Source organism: Sporisorium graminicola, chromosome SGRAM_13, assembly GCF_005498985.1.
Source record: "Sporisorium graminicola strain CBS 10092 chromosome SGRAM_13, whole genome shotgun sequence".
NCBI lineage: Eukaryota > Fungi > Basidiomycota > Ustilaginomycetes > Ustilaginales > Ustilaginaceae > Sporisorium > Sporisorium graminicola.
The window spans coordinates 345,081-363,885 of record NC_043723.1 but is presented as its reverse complement, the minus strand read 5'-3'; the positions used below and the strand labels follow the sequence as shown (position 1 = coordinate 363,885).

Here is an 18,805-nt window from a genome sequence, read left to right as displayed (position 1 = left end):
CCACTCTCCCGCCACACCTCGCGCACGTTTTGGTTTGCAGTCAAGTCCTTTCACACACGCACAAACTGGGCACGCGAAACTCGCAGAGCTTTCTTTGCTTCTCTTCTACTACCATCATTTGAAATCGTCTTGCCTTCCCCCTTGCCGCCCCTCTTCCTTCCTTGTGCGATCAGAAAAAGGAAGTTCTTCCATACCTTCGCATCCGACCATCACTCCTGTCGCTACGGTGTTCGGGTCACTGTTCTGATTTCATAGACACGTTACCTGTATACCACTATTAACGTCGTTCTTCGATTCAGGATACTCCCTCCATCACTGTCAACGAAACCTCTTCCGCATCTCCTCCTAACATCGCTGTCAACATGGCTAACGGCGCTGACTCTCCCCTCCCACCCAAGGGCGATACCTCTTGGAAGATCACAAACAAGATTGCAAAGGCCGAAAAGGAAGGTCGCATCTGGTGGAGCTTCGAGTACTTCCCTCCTCGTACTGCACAGGGTCTCACCAACCTCTACGACCGAATCGAGCGCATGGCCGACCTCGGCCCTGAGTTTGTCGATATCACCTGGAACGCAGGAGGTCGCACCTCCGACCTCACCGCTTCGCTAGTCAAGACCGTTCACACCTACATTGGTCTCGAGACTTGCATGCATCTGACTTGCACCAACATGCCTCGTGAAAAGATCGACACTGCGCTCAAGGAGGCCAAGGAATTCGGTTGCCGCAATATTCTCGCCCTCCGAGGTGATCCTCCTGCTGGTCAATCCGAGTGGGAGCCCCACGCTGCCGGATTCACTCGTGCACAGGAGCTCGTCCAGTACATTCGCGAGAACTACGGCGACTACTTTGCCATCGCCGTGGCTGGTTTTCCCGAGGGTCACCCCGAGGCCGTCGACGGCGCCGAAAAGGAGCTTCAACGTCTCAAGGAAAAGATCGACGCCGGCGCCGACTTCATCTTCACCCAGATGTTCTACGATTTTGACATTTTCGCAAAGTGGGTCAAGGACGTACGAGCTGCAGGCATCACCTGCCCCATCATTCCCGGTGTCATGCCTATTCAAACCTACGGCGGATTTCAGCGTGCTACTGCTCGTTTCGGCACCCTCGTTCCCAAGTACTTCCACGACGCACTCGACCCCGTCAAGGACGACGACCAAAAGGTGCGAGAGATCGGCACCCGTCTCGTCGGCGAGATGTGCAAGAAGATTGTCGGCACTGGCCTCGGTATCAGTGGTCTCCACATCTACACCATGAACCTCGAAAAGGGCTCGCGAATGCTCCTAGACTATCTCGGCCTCACCCCCTCCGTCAACCAAGTCAGCCCTCTTCCATGGACTCCCAGTCTCACGCCGAAGAGGCGTGATGAAAAGATCCGTCCCATCTTCTGGGCCAACCGTGCTAAGAGCTACGTCAACCGTACCGAGACTTGGGATGAATTCCCTAACGGTCGATGGGGCGATGCACGCTCACCCGCGTACGGCGATGTTGACGCGTACGGTGTCAAGCTGCGATACTCGAACGACGAGGCCAAGGAGATGTGGGGCGCCCCGACTTCGCTTGAGGATGTCAAGGCCCTCTTCGAAAATTTCTGCGCGGGCAAGGTCAAAGCACTTCCATGGTCCGAGACTCCCGTCGCACGCGAGACCTCGGTCATCAGCGACAAGCTCACCAAGATGAACCAACTCGGCTTCCTAACCATCAATTCGCAGCCCGCCGTCGATGGTGCTCGCAGCGACGACAAGGTTCACGGTTGGGGTCCGAAGAATGGTTACGTCTATCAGAAGGCATACCTCGAGTTCTTTGTCTCGCCCGAGGACCTCGACGCCTTGATCGCCAGGATCGAAGCCGACCCTCAGATCACATACCACGCCGTCAACGCGCAGGGTGACATGCGGACCAACACCAATTCGGAAGCGCCGAACGCCGTCACTTGGGGTGTTTTCCCTCACTGCGAGATCATTCAGCCCACCATTGTCGAGTCGATCTCTTTCTTGGCCTGGAAGGACGAGGCATACGAAATTGGCAGAAATTGGGCCAAAGTTTACGAGCCTTCGTCGCCCTCGCGCAAATTCCTCGAGGACATGTTCGACAGCTACTTCCTTGTGAACGTGGTGCACAACGATTTCAAGGCGGCCGACTCGATCTTTGAGCCATTCCTGAGCGCTTCCAAGGCCACAAATGCTGTCAATGGCTCCCTGTCGGGTCTGGGTGCAGCCGTCAGCGATGCAGCCGGGCGTGTAGCTGAGTCGATCTCGTCGCTCACCAACGGCGTCTCGCACGGAAACAATTCGGCACCTGCCCCCACGGCCTGAACAGACCAGGCGCCTCAATCAATGCCTCATACAATCAGCATCCTGTAGACGCACGTCTCACAAACCACGGCTAGCATCAACTGCGCGCCTTTTGCTCGTCTCGGAGGCCGTCGACGCCTTGGACCTGACATTCTCTTTCTTTCTTTGACATCCAACCACGTATTTCTACTGTTTCTCTTTGGACATTCTCGGGGCTTCTCAACGTAACGTCAGGCACTTCTCTTCCCTTGCTTTCAACAATGCATCTTGCTTCTTCAGATACCTGCTTCCCAGCCGCATTTCTCCATCATCAAATCGCACTCTACACTTTGTTCGCACGTCTTTGCTACACACACATGATCGAATCTGCTTGTACGACTAGTTCAACCTTGTCTCGTCTCTAATGCTGTTCAACATCTGCACGACTCATACAATCAGACAAGACTATACTTTATATCCATGTCCGTCCTGCGTCCTGACTGACATTTGAGGTGCGTAACGCCGTGATGAGGTAACCGGGATAAAATCGGGTATCAAAATCGGGATATGCTCCACAATCGGGTGTATCGCCTTTTTTCGTTTCCAGGACAGCGCGCAACGAGAGTCGGGTGAACAGGCGAGATGCACGCCATGGCTGAGTACGTCGCAGTTTAGGTTTGATGCGCATTGACTCTCAATTCGAGCTGCCAAGTCGCCCTCTCTTCTACTTCCATCCCGCTATCCTCTTTATTTTCTTGACTTGGCTCCATCGTCCACCATCGGCCTTGAACTTCTTCGAGGCACCCCGTACACTGCATCAGCCGAGCTTCGCTTCTCACTTCACCATCGCAACAGCACAACCTCACGCTTCGTCTCGCTCTTACTCGTGATCAGCTACCAAGATGGTCAGCCTCACCACCTCGGACAACGAGCAGTTCACCGTCGATCGCGACGTCGCCGAGCGATCTGTGCTCATCAAGCAGATGCTTGAAGGTTAGTTCGCTCCATCCTGTTGCTCGCGATTTGCTTCTCTCGACGAGCAGAGGAGCACCATGCATCATGACAGCTTTACTAATCTGGATGCGACTCTTTGCTCTCTTCCCGCCTACAGACATCGGAGACACCGATCAGCCCATCCCGCTGCCGAACGTGTCTTCCAACGTGCTCAAGAAGGTGAGATCAGCTCGGCTCAGCTTGGTACAATGCTTTACCCCTACAAAATTCTGACTCTTCGTTCACCTATGTACGCATCACTCAGGTTCTTGAGTACTGCTCTCACCACCGCAGCGACCCTCCTGCACCCGCCGACGACGCCGAAGAGTCGCGCAGACGTACCACTGACATCTCGGACTGGGACGCAAAGTTCATTCAGGTCGACCAGGAAATGCTTTTCGAGATCATCCTTGCTGCCAACTACCTCGACATCAAGCCCCTCCTCGATGTCGGTTGCAAGACTGTGTAAGTTTTGGCCTCCACCTTACTCCATCCCACCCTGAAGTTGGGCATTCTGACCGACAACTCTCACGGCTTGAGCTATGACTTTCCAACTTCCTTGTTCGACACAGCGCCAACATGATCAAAGGCAAGACACCCGAAGAGATCCGAAAGCTCTTCAACATTCAGAACGACTTTTCACCAGAAGAGGAGGCACAGATCCGAAAGGAAAATGTAAGTGCTCGGGTCAAACAGTTGCGTTTATTAAGGTTTGCTTTCTGCCGTCCACGTAGACACCTTCGATACTGACATCTTGCTCTCTCGCGACTGCTCCGGAAAAAGGAATGGGCCGAGGACCGTTGAAACTCGTCCGTCAAATGTGATGTGTACGATATGCCTCGAATGCACGCAAAGATGATGAGCATGTCCAGTGCAATTGTTTTTGATTCCGAGAACCAGACTCTGCTTGTGCGTGTGAGCGCTTGTACTAGTGATGTTCCGCCGCATGCAGATCACTGTCGTAGACAGCGATTCACCCACCATTTGATAAGGCCTGTGACACGTTGATTGTCTGCTGCATGTGTCCCAAGGCTAATCTTCCCTCGCAAGGTTTGTCGCTTTCCGTCAGCTCACGGAATGAATAGATGTTGACACTCTGGGCTGTCTGACAGCTGCCTCCTTCCAAACACCGTTTGTCTCTCACAATGCTTTCGTTCACATCAATGCCCGAAAGTCAGTCTTTACAATCTAAGCACCAAGCATGCGCTCCTCTTCTTCCGCTCTGACAAGCGCTCTCTTGGCACACAAAGGATGCTTTGCGTACCCACGGTCTGGTCCTCATCGTCTTACGCACCCTCACAGCTTTTTTCGTCGATGGTCAAGCTCTTATATAAGTCAACCGCCTTCCTGCTGTGTTGTCACCAGGTAGCACGCCGTCCCGACCTTTTCCTAGGCCCACTACTGCTGCCAATGGCTCTGACAGCGGAGCAACGTTTCGCCGCGGTTTCTGAGACCGTATTGCTACAGCCGATCGAACTATACCACACACCTTCTCCCAGACCTGTCAGCAATGTAACCGATTCCGGATCGACAAGCGTATCGGGAATGAGTCCCACAAAGAAGCAAAAGCGAGCGTCTCGTGCTTGCGAAGTATGCCGTGAGTCCCCCCGGACTTTTGTTGACGACAATTTCACAGTGTTGAATCATTCCCATCTTGCTTCGTCCCTCTTCAACAACTACAGGCAACAACCATCGCAAATGCCCAGGACGAGCTCCCGGCTCAGAAGACTGTGAACGTTGTATCAAGCAGCACAAAGTGTGCACTTGGAACGAGCATAGGAACCGCGTGTCTCTCCAAGCTGCCGCGTCCGTATCCTTACAATCAGCGTCGCCAGAAACTCCCAAACGCAGAAAGATTTCTATCCGACGATCCAAGTCAACTCCACCGCCACTGCCGACGAAGCTTCCGCTGCTCGACGATTATGGACCATCGCCCCTTTCACCTTTGTTCTCGAGGGAAAAGGTTGAAGGGCCTATCACACCGATTGAATCCCATCAGCCTCTAGCTTTCCCAATGTGCTATGGAGCAGGACTTCCAGGAGGAAGCGACACTCTCGTGGCTTACTCTTCAGCAACTCTACCCGCTGCTTTTCAAGACATTCTTCCACAGCAGCCGGCCCTGGTAGAGGCGCTCCCTCAGTGGTTCATGGCGTGCACAGCGTTGGCCAACAAATACGACCTCCTCCTCTTCCCCATGCCTCTCGAAACGTGGGAGGACCGACAGCTTTGTGGCGTCGCGTCTTCACGAGCGGATGTCGGGCTGCGTTGCATCACGCCTAGCTATGTCGATCCGCCACCGACCATGGCAGAAGTGACGGAGATGCTCGATCTTCTCCTACTCGAATTGCGCACTTTTCCTGGTACAGCTTCAGCTTTGATAACCCCCACCAACTCAGCTTTGGATTTTCAGAGACAGAACGGAGAGGCTCCTTTGTCGGATGAAAAACCCCACTTACCCCTGGTTCTGAATGAGAGCTGTTCGATTGATGGCAATGGCGGCATTGAGACATCCTCTTCTCGTCCCGCTCTCCCCGCTTCGCCGCACGACCTAAGCATCGACATTGCCATCGACAATAGCGACGCATCGTCCGAACCCGAACCCGAACCAGACTTTTCGTTCGACTTTGCCGTCGACGACTGCTCTGATTCATCGCAAATCTACAGCAACCTCTACAGACACAAAGACGATCCTTACCGCTTCGACCCATTCCTCTTCTCGCCCTGCCACTGCCACGCGACTCCACGCGCGCAGCAACTCACCTTGTCGCCCTTGACCAGCCATACAAGCGTCAACGACACTTCTGACGAAACTCGGGTCAAGGACGAACACGCTTCGTGGGAGGAATGCATGTCAGATGTGATCGACGATGCTTCGATTGACGCGATGACGAGCGATTGGTTACGCCTAAACCCGGTGGATCTGCTTGGCTGAGCCTCAAGTGTCTATGCGTGTCGACACTTTGCGTGCACTCCGAGCCGCCAAATTCAAGAGCAACATCATCTCATTGCATTCGTGTTGTTGGTGTGTGAAGAAGCAAGACCTTTCTCTACATCGCGGTGAAGTCTTGTTAAGAATACAGCACATCAGTCGTCATCCTCATCCATGGCTGCTGCAGCATAGCTTTCAGGCTGCTCGTCGACTGGGACTGCAGCAGAGTGTCGATTGCGAGAACGTCGCCCACCGCCGCCCTCAGCATCCTGGTCGAGCTCTTCACCTACCTCTCCAGCTTCGGCACGTAGAGCTGCCAGCTCCTCGTCTCCATCTACTGTGCCATCCTCATCATCGCTGGCGTCCTCTTCATCATCGTCGTCACTGGCGTCTTCTTCGGCGTCGTCGTTGGCCTGGTCATCAGCCTGGTCGTCCTGGTCACCGTAGGCTGCGCCGACATCGCCATTGGCATCGCTGCTTCCTTCTCGTTCCTTGACCTCATATTCATCTTGCGGATGGTCTGCAGCACCGTTCGCGGTGGCCTCAACACCGTCTTGTTCAGCCAAAGCTTCTTCAATCTCCTCCTCTTCGTAAGGGTCGAGCTCTCCGACATCGTCGACCTGGCTTCGGAGATGAAGCCTGCGCAGCTGTTCTCTCTCGTGAAGCTCGCGGTTGGACAGAACGACGGCATCCCACTTGCCCGGATACCTTCGGTCTCGGTTTCGCAGCTTTTCGTTGTTGGCAAAGCGGGATCGCCAGACACGGAGGGTGAAACGCATGCCGATCTTGTGATAGTAGGCGCGTGCCTTAGGTCGAGACTCGCTGGTGATGCCTTGACCGTCGGGTTGCTCGCTGCGCTCCTTGCCTTTGGTGGCAGCAGATCTTCTAGATCGCTTCTGGCGTTCGAACTCGGATTGCGGAGGAAGGGTGGAGTCGATCTGACCAGCAGCAGCACCGTCTTCGGTATCGTCGGCGTCATCGTCGTCGCCAAAGAGGTCGTCATCGTCATCATCTTCGCCAGTGGGTTTAGAGGAGGCAGCTTTGACCCCTTTGATAGGGTCAACATTGGCATCTGGATCTGGGTCCGGAATGCCGTCGTCCAGGGTGAGGAGAAGAACGTCGTGTGCGCTCTCCGTGGTGTCTTTGGGGACATAGTCACGCGAGAGCTTGAAGGGGGTCGCGTAGTCCTTCTTGAGAAGCTTTGACTCGGGTTGCTTCTCGCCGTCGTCGTCGACTTCGGGAGGGATGGGAAACTTGCCGGTCCTTCTCCTCTTGCGCAATCTGCGAGCATTGTTCTCCTCGACGTCACGGTTGTCGATGAGGGTCATGGGCGCTTCAGGGTCTTCGGAAATCTCTTCGCCAGCAGGAAGGTAGTAAGAAACGCGCTGCTCTCCGTCTGCAGCGCTGATGGGGCGGAAGAGGGCAACGTCGAGACGAGGATCGGGTTGAGGAATACCGTTGATGATACGACCCGGGTGGTCGATGAAGCGGACCACCTGGTAATCGGTCGCCCACGTCTCGGGATCTGGGAGGAAGTCGAAGACCTGCTCCGCCTTGACACCCTTCTTGTGTGGATGGACGAGACTAGACAAAGGCTTTCGTGCGTCGGTGAAGGATTTTTCGATCTTTGCGAGTTGGGCCCCTCTGGAGACGTCGATGCGCTCCGTGACTTTGGGTTTCTGAACCTGTTGCTGAGCGTTCTTTTGCTGTGCGCTGAGGTACTCAGTCCTTCGGAGCCAAGTGACATCGTCGGCTGCGAGTGTAGCCTTTGCACCAGGGCCGAGGGATTGTGCGTGACGCTGCTGGATGGCAGCTTGGAGGGTTGCTTGTGTAGCTGGATCGTCAGTGGCTTTCAAAGATGTGATGAGTCCGATCGCACCGGAAGCTGAAGCGGACGAAGCGGCGGCGGGGAGGTTGGATGCAAAGTCTTGAAGCAAAAAGGCGTCTGCATCGTCCAGGTCTTGCGCATCGAGCTGGGAAGTAGGAGAAACTACGACTTCGGAGAGATCGCCTTCCCAAAGATTCTGGAAGTTGGCGAGATCAATGGGCATACCAGCATGGACATCGACAGTCATGGGGATGGGATGCTGACTTGAAAGGCGGTCTGCAAAGTGAGGATTCGCATATCTGGAAGGCTCTGTGGGGATCTTGACGAGCTTTGGTGGGTAAGGGGGCACGGGGATCGGGTTGGGATACCTGACGCGGTCGATGAGTTCACGTTTGGAACGCGAGCTGGAGGCTGATGAGCTAGCACCGGGTGCGGCGCTAGTTCCGTTTGAATACGACATGTTTGCAAGCTGTGAAGTCGTGAGGCATGTGTACGAGATGGATGGTCGAAGGAAAGGAAGATTGAAAGCCAACCGTTTGCGCAGCTTGACACTCAGGAAGAATCCGCCAAATGTGCTCCACTGCGCTTCTTCTGTTGCTTGCTTCACGCGTCCCCTTCGGAGCCGAGATCTGTGAGACTGTAGCAAAAGGACGACGTAACACATGTTGAAAGAACACGGACACTGAGAGGTGGAGTCGTGCCATTTGAAACGTGCCCCTCCATGTCTGCCCCTGAGACGCTGCCTGCTTTTTGTCACCAAGTGCGTTAGGTGGTCTGTGGGCAACTGCGAGCCGAGCTTAATGAAATCATGTTTTTTTTCGGCGAGGCCGACAGCTTGCACGCTCGCCACCGTTTTTGGGTGCTTTTCTGCTATCATATCCCTTCGGCTTATCCGCTTCTGTGCTCTTTCTTGAACGCCATCCATCGTCGCTATTCAGCTTTGGTAGCTCAGCTCAGCTTAGTTGAGCTTATCTTCTGCGCCGTCTCATATCGCTACGACAGCCTCCAAAGAGCGATACGACGGCGACGACGAACGCAACCTCTTTGGCGATGCAGTCGTCATCCATGCTCATTCGTCCACGCCATCGACTTCGGCACCCTTGATCATCTTAGCCTGGATCCCACGTATGTTCGGCGCTCTTTGGCGTTGAAAGAGCTGCCTCGTATTGCAGAGAGAGAACCATGTCGACTACCAAGCAACACAGCGCAGGCAGCTATGCCAAATCCTTTCTCGATTCGCTCTTTGCAACGAAGAATGGCTCGCACCACCATCCTCAGTCCTTCTCTTCCAGCTCGACCGCAGCTACCGCCAACACGGCAACATCCTCGGTGTCATCGTCTGTCGCAACCTCGATTGGCGTAGCTCCACTCCTCACTGCCGCTTTCAAGCCCCACAAGCCCTCCTCTCTTTCATCGTCAGCATCCGCCTCTGCGTCTGAGGATGGCACTGCCGACAAGGACACATCAGGCTACGATGCCTACTTGCCATCCACCCTCTTGTCGCAAGCTGATTACGCTGAAGAGAGCGCCGACCACAATGATGCCGAAGATGACGATGACGCCTCGTCCATGGCCACGTCTCCACCGCTATCTTCCTCGTTCAAAGCACAGCAGCTTTCCCTCCAAACACTCTCCCACCATCGTACGTTTTCCTCATCCAGCAGTCGCAGAACTTCGACCTCAGCTCCATCCCCGGAATATGTCGCAGATATTCTCGCCTTGCTCAACGATCAACATCTTGACGAGGAAGAGCGCATCGACAAGGTAAGAGCCACGCTCGCAAATGCGCTGTATGCCATCGAGGGCGTTCCATCGCCATCCGCACGTATCGACAATCTCGTGCTCGATCTCATGCACCGTCATCGCGAGGATGTCCAGCCCACCGGCGTCCAGTTCCTCTCGAATCCCAACCAGTCGCCTGTTCGCCGTCCTGCCAGCATCCGGTCTTTCTCCACCTCGCGTCCATGGACTCCCACTCGACCGTCCTTCTCCCCTGCTGCGTCGTTTGCTGGCACTCCCACCGACCTCACGCCTCCCGCTTTAAGCATGGCTCAGCGTCCAACGTCTCCGCATCTAGGTTCAAATGCCTTGGCTTCCTTCACCTCCACCACCAGTCCCGTCTGGTCGTCTGCTAGCATCAACACCGCCGCTAGCCCACGCCCGCATCCAGGCGTCATCGGCTCTGGCTCACCACGCGCTTCCCCAAAGCCATGGAACCGCACCCTCTCCAACCTCTCCACCACGAGTCTAACGTCCTCCAATGGTGCTGCCGCTGCCGCTGCCGCTGCTTCGCCCATGTCCTCGCTCCCTCCAGGTGTCATCGGCAACGCAGCTAGCCGTCCTGCTTCTCCTTCGCCCTTTGGCTCGCCCAAGCTCAACATAGCGGCTACGGAGTTCAAGCCACGCACAGGCTCCTCCTCTACCTCTGCTGCTGCTCCAACTGCATTCACGCCGTCTCGCCCAGCACCTCATCTCGTCCGCCGCCCTAGCTCCAATGCCAGCAGTACCAATCTCGCCTTGGCAAACAAGAGTCACGCCGGTGCTGGCGACGATGACGACGACGAATTTTCGCCCTTCGGTACAGTCAAGCCTGCGCAACAGCAACCTCTCAGCTACGCTGGCTTCACATCCTATGACCCCGACGCCGGCTGGACCTCGGCGCAATCAGTCGGCGGTGGTGACGCATACAGTAGCAGCTGGTCCGATTCCAGTCCAAGCGCTGCGTTCGGTGTCTCGGAAGGCGATGCATCGGGCCCTGAGCCAACGGCGCCTCTCACGCCATTCGACATGCTCTACTCGATCCTTGTCACCGGAACCAAAGCTGGCTCATCCGAATGGAGTCCAGAACAGGTCGACGAGGCGCTCGTCATGCATAACTACGACGTCGAAAAGACCTTGAATGCTATTTGGGAGAATGACGGCAGACCGTTGGGGGACGGAACGCGCTCGCTGCTGTCCAGTGGCCCCTCTGCCCCTCGCGTGCTCCCTGGACCGACATCGATCAGCTCGCCCCGCTTTACGCCGGTTCAGTTACCAGCCACCGCCGGTGTCAAGGCCGGAGTCAACGTCATGTCCAGGGAAGCTCTCGGTCTTTCTGCCGCCCGTGGACAGCGTCCAGCCCTCTCCAGATCTGGATCCTCGCAGCTGGCGCCACGGTTCGAAGCAGTACCCGCCCAAACCTCATTGGGTGCCGGCGCAAACCGCGTCTGTCGATACTATCTGGCCGGCGAATGCCGCCGAAGCGACTGCCGCTTCTCGCATGACTTGGACAACCGAGCCGTCTGTCGATACTGGCTGAAGGGCCACTGCGCTCACAATCCATGCAACTTCCTGCATGACTATGATGCACTCAACCAGCTTGCTACGGGTATCGTGTCTGGTCTGCATATCAACGATGCCAGCACCCAACAGACAGCAGCCGCCGAATCTGACGGCATCGATACATGGGGAGCGAGAGGAGCGTCGAATGGAGCCAAGGACGACTTCCCAGAGCTTGGAGCAGGAGCCAAAGACGCCCCATCCAAGACGTCGTACGCTGCAACGCTCGGAGGAGGCGCAGATCCATCCAGAAACAGATGGGCTTCGACTCTGCAGAAAAGGGCACTGACAGATGCTGCAACCAAGGCACAGAGTGACAATCAGGGTGTCATCAGCATTAACCCCAAAGCTGCTCCCATCCGCTCGCAGCCGGGCCCGAGCACACCGGAGAATAAGCCATCCGGCAAAGTGGCTAGCGTAGGCCCGCGTGCCTCAGCCCGACTGCCCTTGCGCCCTTCTGCTCTTCTGCCGACCCTGCTCACGGGAAGCAGTGCAGCCGAGACATACCAGACTCGCCGGGGCGACGCCCTCTCACTTGCGGAGCAACGCAACAAGCTGCTCGTACGAGCTTCAGAAGCATATCGTAGAGGCGATGTTGCTTCAGCAAAAAAGTTTAGCAAAGAAGCTTCATCGCTCAATCACCAATACGAGGATGAGTCGCGCACGGCGGCTCATGCGATTGTCAAGGAGCGCATGCGCGAATTGCGCTCTCGTCTCAACGATCCGAATGTTTCGGGCTCCAACGCGTCGTGTCAGAGTAATGAAGCGGGTGCACGAAACCTGCGTGGCAAGGTTGTCGGCAGCGGACTCGGGCTCTGCCTTGGCGTAGTACGCCCGGGATCGCTTCAAGGCAGTCAGGCCTCGCCCATCACAGCCAATCTGTCAGTGGACGAGCGAACAGAATGTCTACTGGATTTGCACGGCCTGCATGCAAAGGAGGCAGTGGAGTTGACCGAGGAGTTCTTGCTCGGGTTGGAGGCTGAGGGCTTGCAAGGATTGGCGTATCTGGCCATCGGCAAGGCCAAGCATAGTAGCAAGGAGACCGACAAGAGGCGCGTCAAGGTGGGCGGATTCATCAAGCAGTTTCTCAGCAGCTATTCGTATCCGTTTGCCGAGAGCGATGGTGTGCTTGTCGTCGATCATCTCACCCATTCGTGACGAGGGTAGTAAAGGACAATAATAGGAAAATGTTTGATCAGAAGCGAGGTAGACTGTGTCAGGGCTGGCTGCAAATAGGCAGAGCTGGGTGTGAGAATGTGCTCGAGGTGTGTAGAGGCAACGATTGAGTGTCGGGAGATGGAGGGTTGGGTCGAAGGTGAGCGAGCTTGCTTGCTAGGAAAAGCTTCGGATTTCGGCGACGTCCCTTTTTTCCCTCTTGGCGTGAGCGTTTCTTCCTCCACAATTTCTTCTTCTCCGCAACAACCCTCTCGCCTTCTCCAACTCCTTCGTTACTGAACCCACCTTGCACTCATCCCGCCTAGCCGCCGACACATAAACCGCCAGTATCTGCATGGCACGTCCCAGACACGCACTGCGTCTGATCGACCGATTTCCTCTGACCACGGCGCGATCCCTGTCTTGGACCCGCTGCTCTCGCCGCGCCGACACACTTTCGCAAATCTGGCAGCGCAAGATGGAAGCCAAGGAACGGTATCGTGACTGGACTAAGGAGTCTTTGCTCTCGCGGATTGCCGAGCTTGAAGCACAATCGACCTCCCTTCGAGCAACCCAGGCGAAAGTCGATACGGATGCGCACGTCGCTAGGCTCAATGCTACCGCTGCTGCTGGTGCTGGTGCGAACAACAACGGCGACAACGCAGCAGCGGCGAAGAAAAGGGGCGGGGCGGGCAAGAAAGTGAAGAAATCAAAGGAGTTCGACTTTGCCTCTTCGCCTTGTCGCAAGATTGCCCTCCGTTTCTCGTATGATGGGGCAGGATATTCGGGCCTTGCTGCTCAAAACGCCGTGCCTGGCGGAGGGGCGGGAAGCACGCTGCCTACGGTGGAAGGGGTGTTGTGGGATGCACTGTGTACAGCGCGTCTGGTGGACCCTGCGCTGGGGATGGAAGGAGCAGGGTTTAGTCGGTGTGGGAGAACGGATCGGGGCGTTTCAGCTGCTGGACAGGTGGTCGCACTTTGGGTGCGTAGTAAGAAGCTCAACCAGTGGTCAGATCGTCAAGAACAGCAAGAACAGTCTTCGCCCTCCCTCTCGAAATCATCAGAAGAAGAGTGGATAGAGCTGCAGGCGAAAAGAGAGGCAAAGCTGGAAGACACCGAATTGCCGTACGTGTCTATCCTCAACCGAATCCTACCGCCCTCGATTCGAATCCAGGCTTGGTCTCCTGTGAGGAGCAACTTCTCCTCGCGATTTGATTGCACCTATCGGCACTACAAGTACTTTTTCCCTTCTGGTCCACCGGCGCTCTTTTACCCACCTCCGTCTTTGTCCTCCGCCACTATCTCCGCTGCAGGCCTGCCATCACAAGACGCAGGCGCCACCCGCCTAGACATCCCTCTGATGCGCGACGCAGCGCGCCGTTTACTCGGCGAACACGATTTCCGCAACCTGTGCAAGATCGACGCGTCCAAGCAGATCACCAACTACCGCCGACGCATCGACGGAGTGACCATTGACAGGGTGTCTTCGCACTGGCCGTCGACGCACAGCACGGTTGTTGAAGACGGAACCGAGGATGGGGGGGAAACAGAACACATGTACGTGCTCAACCTGCGCGGGACGGCATTTCTGTATCATCAGGTGCGCAACATTATGGCGATCCTCTTTCTCGTCGGGGCGAGGCTTGAGGCGCCGTCGGTGGTCGAGGAGCTGATGAACACCGAGGTGGGCCAGATTGCAGCGGATAGAGTCAAGATGCGATTAGCTGCGCAGAGCGTTCCGCGCGCCACGGCGAATGATGCCCCAGAGAAAGAAGAGGGGGAGATCAAGTGGTGGCTTCCCGTCAACGCGACCGCCTCCTCCGCTCAAGGGACACCCCAGGGCCTGCCTATGTGGATGCACTCTGCACTCGCCTCGTCTCCCTCCGACTTCATCGACGCCGATTCCGGGCTGGAAGTGTACGCTACCAAACCCAACTACGAGATGGCGGCGGATCGGCCGCTAGTTCTGTGGGAGTGCGGGTTTCTGCCGTCCGACGTAGAGTGGAGGACGGGTTCGTACGACGGTGCACTGGCAGGTATCGCCGCACACGAAGCGGCGGAGAACGTGGTGATGGCAAGCAACTCGCTCCTGCGCATGCACAAGCTTTGGACGCAGCGCGCCATCTCGACTGAGCTCAGTCGTCACTTTGTCCTAGCGTCTCCGAGCGCGCATACGGGGACTCTCGCGAGCAGGACGCTGTTCGAGGAGGCTTCCTTCCCCTGCTTGCCAACCACAAGGGGAGAACAGGCGGAAGACGTGGAGCGGGGAGGAGCAAGTGGCGTGATTCCGCTGGGGAACGGGACGGGGAGGGGAGCGGCGAATTACATCCCGCTGAAACAGAGGCCGAGGGAGGAACCGTATGAGGTCAAGAATAAACGATGGGCGGAGACAACAGGAAAGAGGCGCGCTGAGAAAAAGGCGCTTGGACAGCAAACGGTGCCACAGCCAAAGGACGAAGAGGACGAGTAGGAGGCGCGCGAGGCGATTGACGAACGATGATGTCTTGATCTCTATTCAGAGCTCTTTCCCCTTTCGGTCGATGTTTGTGCTTGCAATTCCTGTGCGTGGTGTGATGTCTCGAGGCCCGAACACTCCCTTGGCACACGATGGCTCACACGAAGGGCAACAAGAGCTCAAATGAGCACATTTTCACGCAGAGATGAGAGCGGTGAGACGTCTGGCCACATCGCCAGTCGCATACAGAGCAAAGTTCTGCCGACGTCAGCATTTGCACATTGATTGACAAGACAGGATGTAGAGTCATGGAAACGAGCTCAAAACCGAATGGGACCCTTGACCCGAGGGAAAGGAACAACGTCCTTCACACTGGCCGTATCACTCACCCAAGCCAGCAACCGTTCCAACCCGAGTCCAAATCCAGCATGCTCCACACTGCCGCCAAAACGTTTGAGATCGTCAAGGTACCACCCCAAATTGTCCATGCCACCTGCATCTTTCTCGCCACTGTTTTTGGCCAGATCGCGCAGATTCTGAGCCAGACTCGCGGGGCGGTGCTCCCTAACCGACCCACCGACGAGCTCGCCCAGTGCAGGGATGAGCAAGTCGAAGCATTCGACCAGCGTCGGTGTAGCGGGAGAGGAGCAGGCGCGTTTCATGTAGAACGCTTTTTGGTCGAGTGGATAGTGCGTCACGAAGACGGGGCCTAGCTCCGAGGCCAGCCAGCGCTCGTGTTCGCTGGCTAGCCCGTGGTCGGGGTGTGGGTCGACGTCGAATGCTCCCCTTGGCGCTTTGGACAGCATCTCAAACGCTTGCTGGTAGGTAATCCGTTGCCACGTTCCTTCGCGATCGATGACTCCTCGCAGCATCTTGAGATGATCTTCATCCGCCAACAGCTCCATATCCTCCGCACCCTTCAACGCTGAACGGATACCAGCCCGAATCATGCCCTCCGTCGCATCCAGGATCCCTTTCAAGTCCGTAAAGTACATTTCGACCTCCAACATCCAGAACTCCGCCAAATGACGATTGGTAGCGCTTCCCTCGGCCCTGAAAGCAGGGTTGCACGTCCACACCCTGCCCAATCCCAAACCAGCCGCTTCGAGGTGCAGCTGCGAAGACACGGTCAAGTACGCCGACGACCCCGACCAGAACGACGTCAACGCCTGTGCTGAGCGAACATCGCTGTCCGCTACGACCTGGAACACTTCCCCCGCCCCCTCGCAGTCGCTACTGGTGAGGATAGGACATGCGATTTTGACAAAATCGTTGCTCGTCAGGTATTCGCCCATGCCCTGCTCCAGTCGTTGTCGTGTCCGCGCTACTGCGGCGTAGCGAGGCAGTCTACCGAGAAGGTGAGGGTTCCGACGCTCAGAAAGCGATGCAGAATACCCACCCTGCTCGACCGCCGTGCTATTGTGTTGCATCTGCACCGCCGCTAACGGATAGCTCAGGTCACAGTTCGAAAGCACTTCCACGGCCGTAGCATCCAACTCGACTTCTTGTCCGCGCTTCGTCCCGCGTCCCGGCTTCAGGTGCCCAGTCAGGTGGAGTGCCGTTCCGACAGTAAGACCGGCTAGACGGTCGATCTCGGATGATGGGGAGTCTTTAGAGCTGCGTACGACGGCTTGCAGGGAGCGAGAACCGCTGAGAGAGCCGTCGGAGAGTTCGAGAAATGTGATGGATTTTTGCTTGCGGGTGGACCGGAGCCAACCTTTGACGTCGACAGGGACAGGGTCTGAGGAGCCGGACTGAAAAGTTCGCTGCACGCGCGAAAGCAGCTGTTCGAGGCTTTCCGGAACTACAGTGGTTGCAGAGGACGATGCCGCTGCAGCACGTCTGATGGTGCTGGTGGAAAATTTCCTACTGGAACTGCCGAATTTTGCACCTGCGCTGCCTGCGCCATCACCGGTATTGCGCGTGCGGTTGCCCAGGTTCTCTCCAAACATGTCCCTCTTGGTCCTCGGTCTAGACGGTCTAGACTCGGCCGCGGCCAATGGCCCACCGAAGGACGACGACGAGGAAGCTTCCTCCCAAGGCTTGGATTTCGCGGTTGCACCCACCTCGAGTTCGCGCCAGATGCCTTCAATGTCATACGTGAAACGAGCCTGTTCGGTCATGACGTGCACCATGCACCAATCGGCATCGACGAGGCACCAGTTGCCGTCGCCCTTTTTGCCACCGGTCTTGCTCTTGCTCGTCACACCGAGCGCGGAAGCGTCTGAGGCAGACATGACCAAGCCTTCGTATCGTACTGGTTGGATACCGGGCGTGTCGCCGTCCTCCTCCTCCTCCAAGAAGTCAACTTCTTCGATGACAGGCGATTCTCCGTCTTGTACCAGCTCGCTCTGTTCTTCCTGCAAACGACGGATCTCGGCGAGTTCGGACGCCTCGCGCTCGGTAGCTCGTTCAGCGGCTCTTCGGTCTTGTCTGCTCCTCACTTCACCGGAAACGAACCACTTGCCCGAGCGAAGGATACGTCGAATGCTTTCAGTGGAGACGCGGAAGCGGTTGCTGAGCTCAACGACGTCGAACTGTTCTGGGTCCGACGAGTGGAGCAGGCGGATTCCCTCCTGGGCTTCTCGAGAAAGGATCTTGGGCGGCCTCCAGCCGTCGGGGAACTTCTTCTGGAGTGCGATTCGGTGGACGGCCCAGTCGGGGAGGCTTTTGCCTAGCTCGTGCTCAATCCTGGACATTCCCTTGGGTCGAGGTGAAGCTGCAGGCGTAGCTGGTTTGGGTGTGGAGGGGGACTTAGTGTATCGTGGTGCAGAAGGACCTGGACCCAGAAACTCGTCCAAATTGAACTCAGCTTCCATTGCAGGGGGTGGCTGATGCTTGAGGAATCGGCCGACATCGAGTGCCACTCTGCGAACACTGCCGGCTGCGCTGCTCTTCACTTGGACAACCACGATCCAGTCGTTTGTGCCATAGGCATCCGAACTGGGATCTTTGGACAGTGATGCTGGGTGAATCAAGGTGACAGGTGTGAGCTGGTCCTCGTCTTCGCTGGGCCTAGCTATCAAGTTGGCAGAGGGGCCGGTGAGGAGGTGAGACTTGAGTTTGGCGATGGCATTGGGTTCTTCTACTTTAGGTGTGAGTGGGATGTATGAGAAGGCAAGTGCAGAGGCAGTCGTGTCCGATCGTGTCGATGTCGAGAAGTCGGGCTGAGAGTCTGACGAAGGCGGTGCGTCCACTGTTTCTGTCTGCAGGAACCAAGGAATGGCAGGGTCGGTACCGCTTAGCTCGTCGCTGATGTTGCTGTTGGCACTTGCTGTTCCAGAAGCTTCATCTATTTCTTCGTCTTGTTGTACTGAGCGACGCGGAAGTTGGCGGGGAAGAGCTCGGGCTGATGACGATGTGAGCAGACGCACAGAAGCGGCATATTGGCGTATTCTCGGTGTGCCGTGCGGCGAGACATTGAAGGCCGAATACGAAGCGGAAGCTGCTGGACAGGCTGCAGATGCAGCAGGTCTAGTAGGTACGCGTGCGGCAGACCATCGCGGCGTTCGTCTTGCGAGCATTCCGTCGAGAGTTCCAAGCCGGAATTGCTATGAGCTGAGAAGGAAAAGATGGTGAGAAGATGTCGAGAGCAAGCAGAAGAAGACGCTCATTTTTCCTCCACTTTTCTTCCTCGCAAACAGGGTGCAACCTTTCTTGCTGACTCAGCATGACTTTGTGCCAAATGCGAGGAAGAAGGATTCCGTGCGACAAGCCGCGAGATTGGAAATAGGACGGAGGGTCGACGCTACCAAAGAGCAATTGCAATTTGAGATTTCCTCTCGCAGCTCATCGTCGTCGACCAACACACTCCAGACACCATTCCGTCGGTCGTTTCACCTACCTCACTCTCTACC

At 56.4% G+C, this 18,805-nt stretch overlaps 7 protein-coding genes across 7 annotated transcripts; 5 read left to right on the top strand and 2 right to left on the bottom strand.

Moving 5' to 3' along the window:
• Nucleotides 1-362: 362 nt before the first annotated feature.
• Nucleotides 363-2,312, top strand: EX895_002182 (uncharacterized protein; the record flags this gene model as incomplete). Its single annotated transcript, XM_029882781.1, has 1 exon — nucleotides 363-2,312. The coding sequence occupies one exon, from the start codon at nucleotides 363-365 to the stop codon at nucleotides 2,310-2,312; it is 1,950 nt and encodes a 649-aa protein (XP_029740926.1).
• An 860-nt stretch (nucleotides 2,313-3,172) lies between these two features.
• Nucleotides 3,173-4,067, top strand: EX895_002181 (uncharacterized protein; the record flags this gene model as incomplete). The annotated part of the gene is made up of 5 exons (XM_029882780.1): nucleotides 3,173-3,263; nucleotides 3,382-3,443; nucleotides 3,529-3,728; nucleotides 3,836-3,938; nucleotides 4,047-4,067. The coding sequence occupies 5 exons, from the start codon at nucleotides 3,173-3,175 to the stop codon at nucleotides 4,065-4,067; spliced, it is 477 nt and encodes a 158-aa protein (XP_029740925.1).
• A 1,210-nt stretch (nucleotides 4,068-5,277) lies between these two features.
• EX895_002180 (uncharacterized protein) lies at nucleotides 5,278-6,195 on the top strand (the record flags this gene model as incomplete). The annotated part of the gene is made up of 1 exon (XM_029882779.1): nucleotides 5,278-6,195. One exon carries the CDS (start codon nucleotides 5,278-5,280, stop codon nucleotides 6,193-6,195), a length of 918 nt encoding a protein of 305 aa, XP_029740924.1.
• Nucleotides 6,196-6,347: 152 nt separating this feature from the next.
• On the bottom strand, nucleotides 6,348-8,480 carry EX895_002179 (uncharacterized protein; the record flags this gene model as incomplete). The annotated part of the gene is made up of 1 exon (XM_029882778.1): nucleotides 6,348-8,480. One exon carries the CDS (start codon nucleotides 8,478-8,480, stop codon nucleotides 6,348-6,350), a length of 2,133 nt encoding a protein of 710 aa, XP_029740923.1.
• A 722-nt stretch (nucleotides 8,481-9,202) lies between these two features.
• EX895_002178 (uncharacterized protein) lies at nucleotides 9,203-12,496 on the top strand (the record flags this gene model as incomplete). Its single annotated transcript, XM_029882777.1, has 1 exon — nucleotides 9,203-12,496. One exon carries the CDS (start codon nucleotides 9,203-9,205, stop codon nucleotides 12,494-12,496), a length of 3,294 nt encoding a protein of 1,097 aa, XP_029740922.1.
• Nucleotides 12,497-12,971: 475 nt separating this feature from the next.
• Nucleotides 12,972-14,963, top strand: EX895_002177 (uncharacterized protein; the record flags this gene model as incomplete). The annotated part of the gene is made up of 1 exon (XM_029882776.1): nucleotides 12,972-14,963. The coding sequence occupies one exon, from the start codon at nucleotides 12,972-12,974 to the stop codon at nucleotides 14,961-14,963; it is 1,992 nt and encodes a 663-aa protein (XP_029740921.1).
• A 305-nt stretch (nucleotides 14,964-15,268) lies between these two features.
• On the bottom strand, nucleotides 15,269-18,472 carry EX895_002176 (uncharacterized protein; the record flags this gene model as incomplete). The annotated part of the gene is made up of 1 exon (XM_029882775.1): nucleotides 15,269-18,472. The coding sequence occupies one exon, from the start codon at nucleotides 18,470-18,472 to the stop codon at nucleotides 15,269-15,271; it is 3,204 nt and encodes a 1,067-aa protein (XP_029740920.1).
• Between the last annotated feature and the right edge of the window lie 333 nt (nucleotides 18,473-18,805).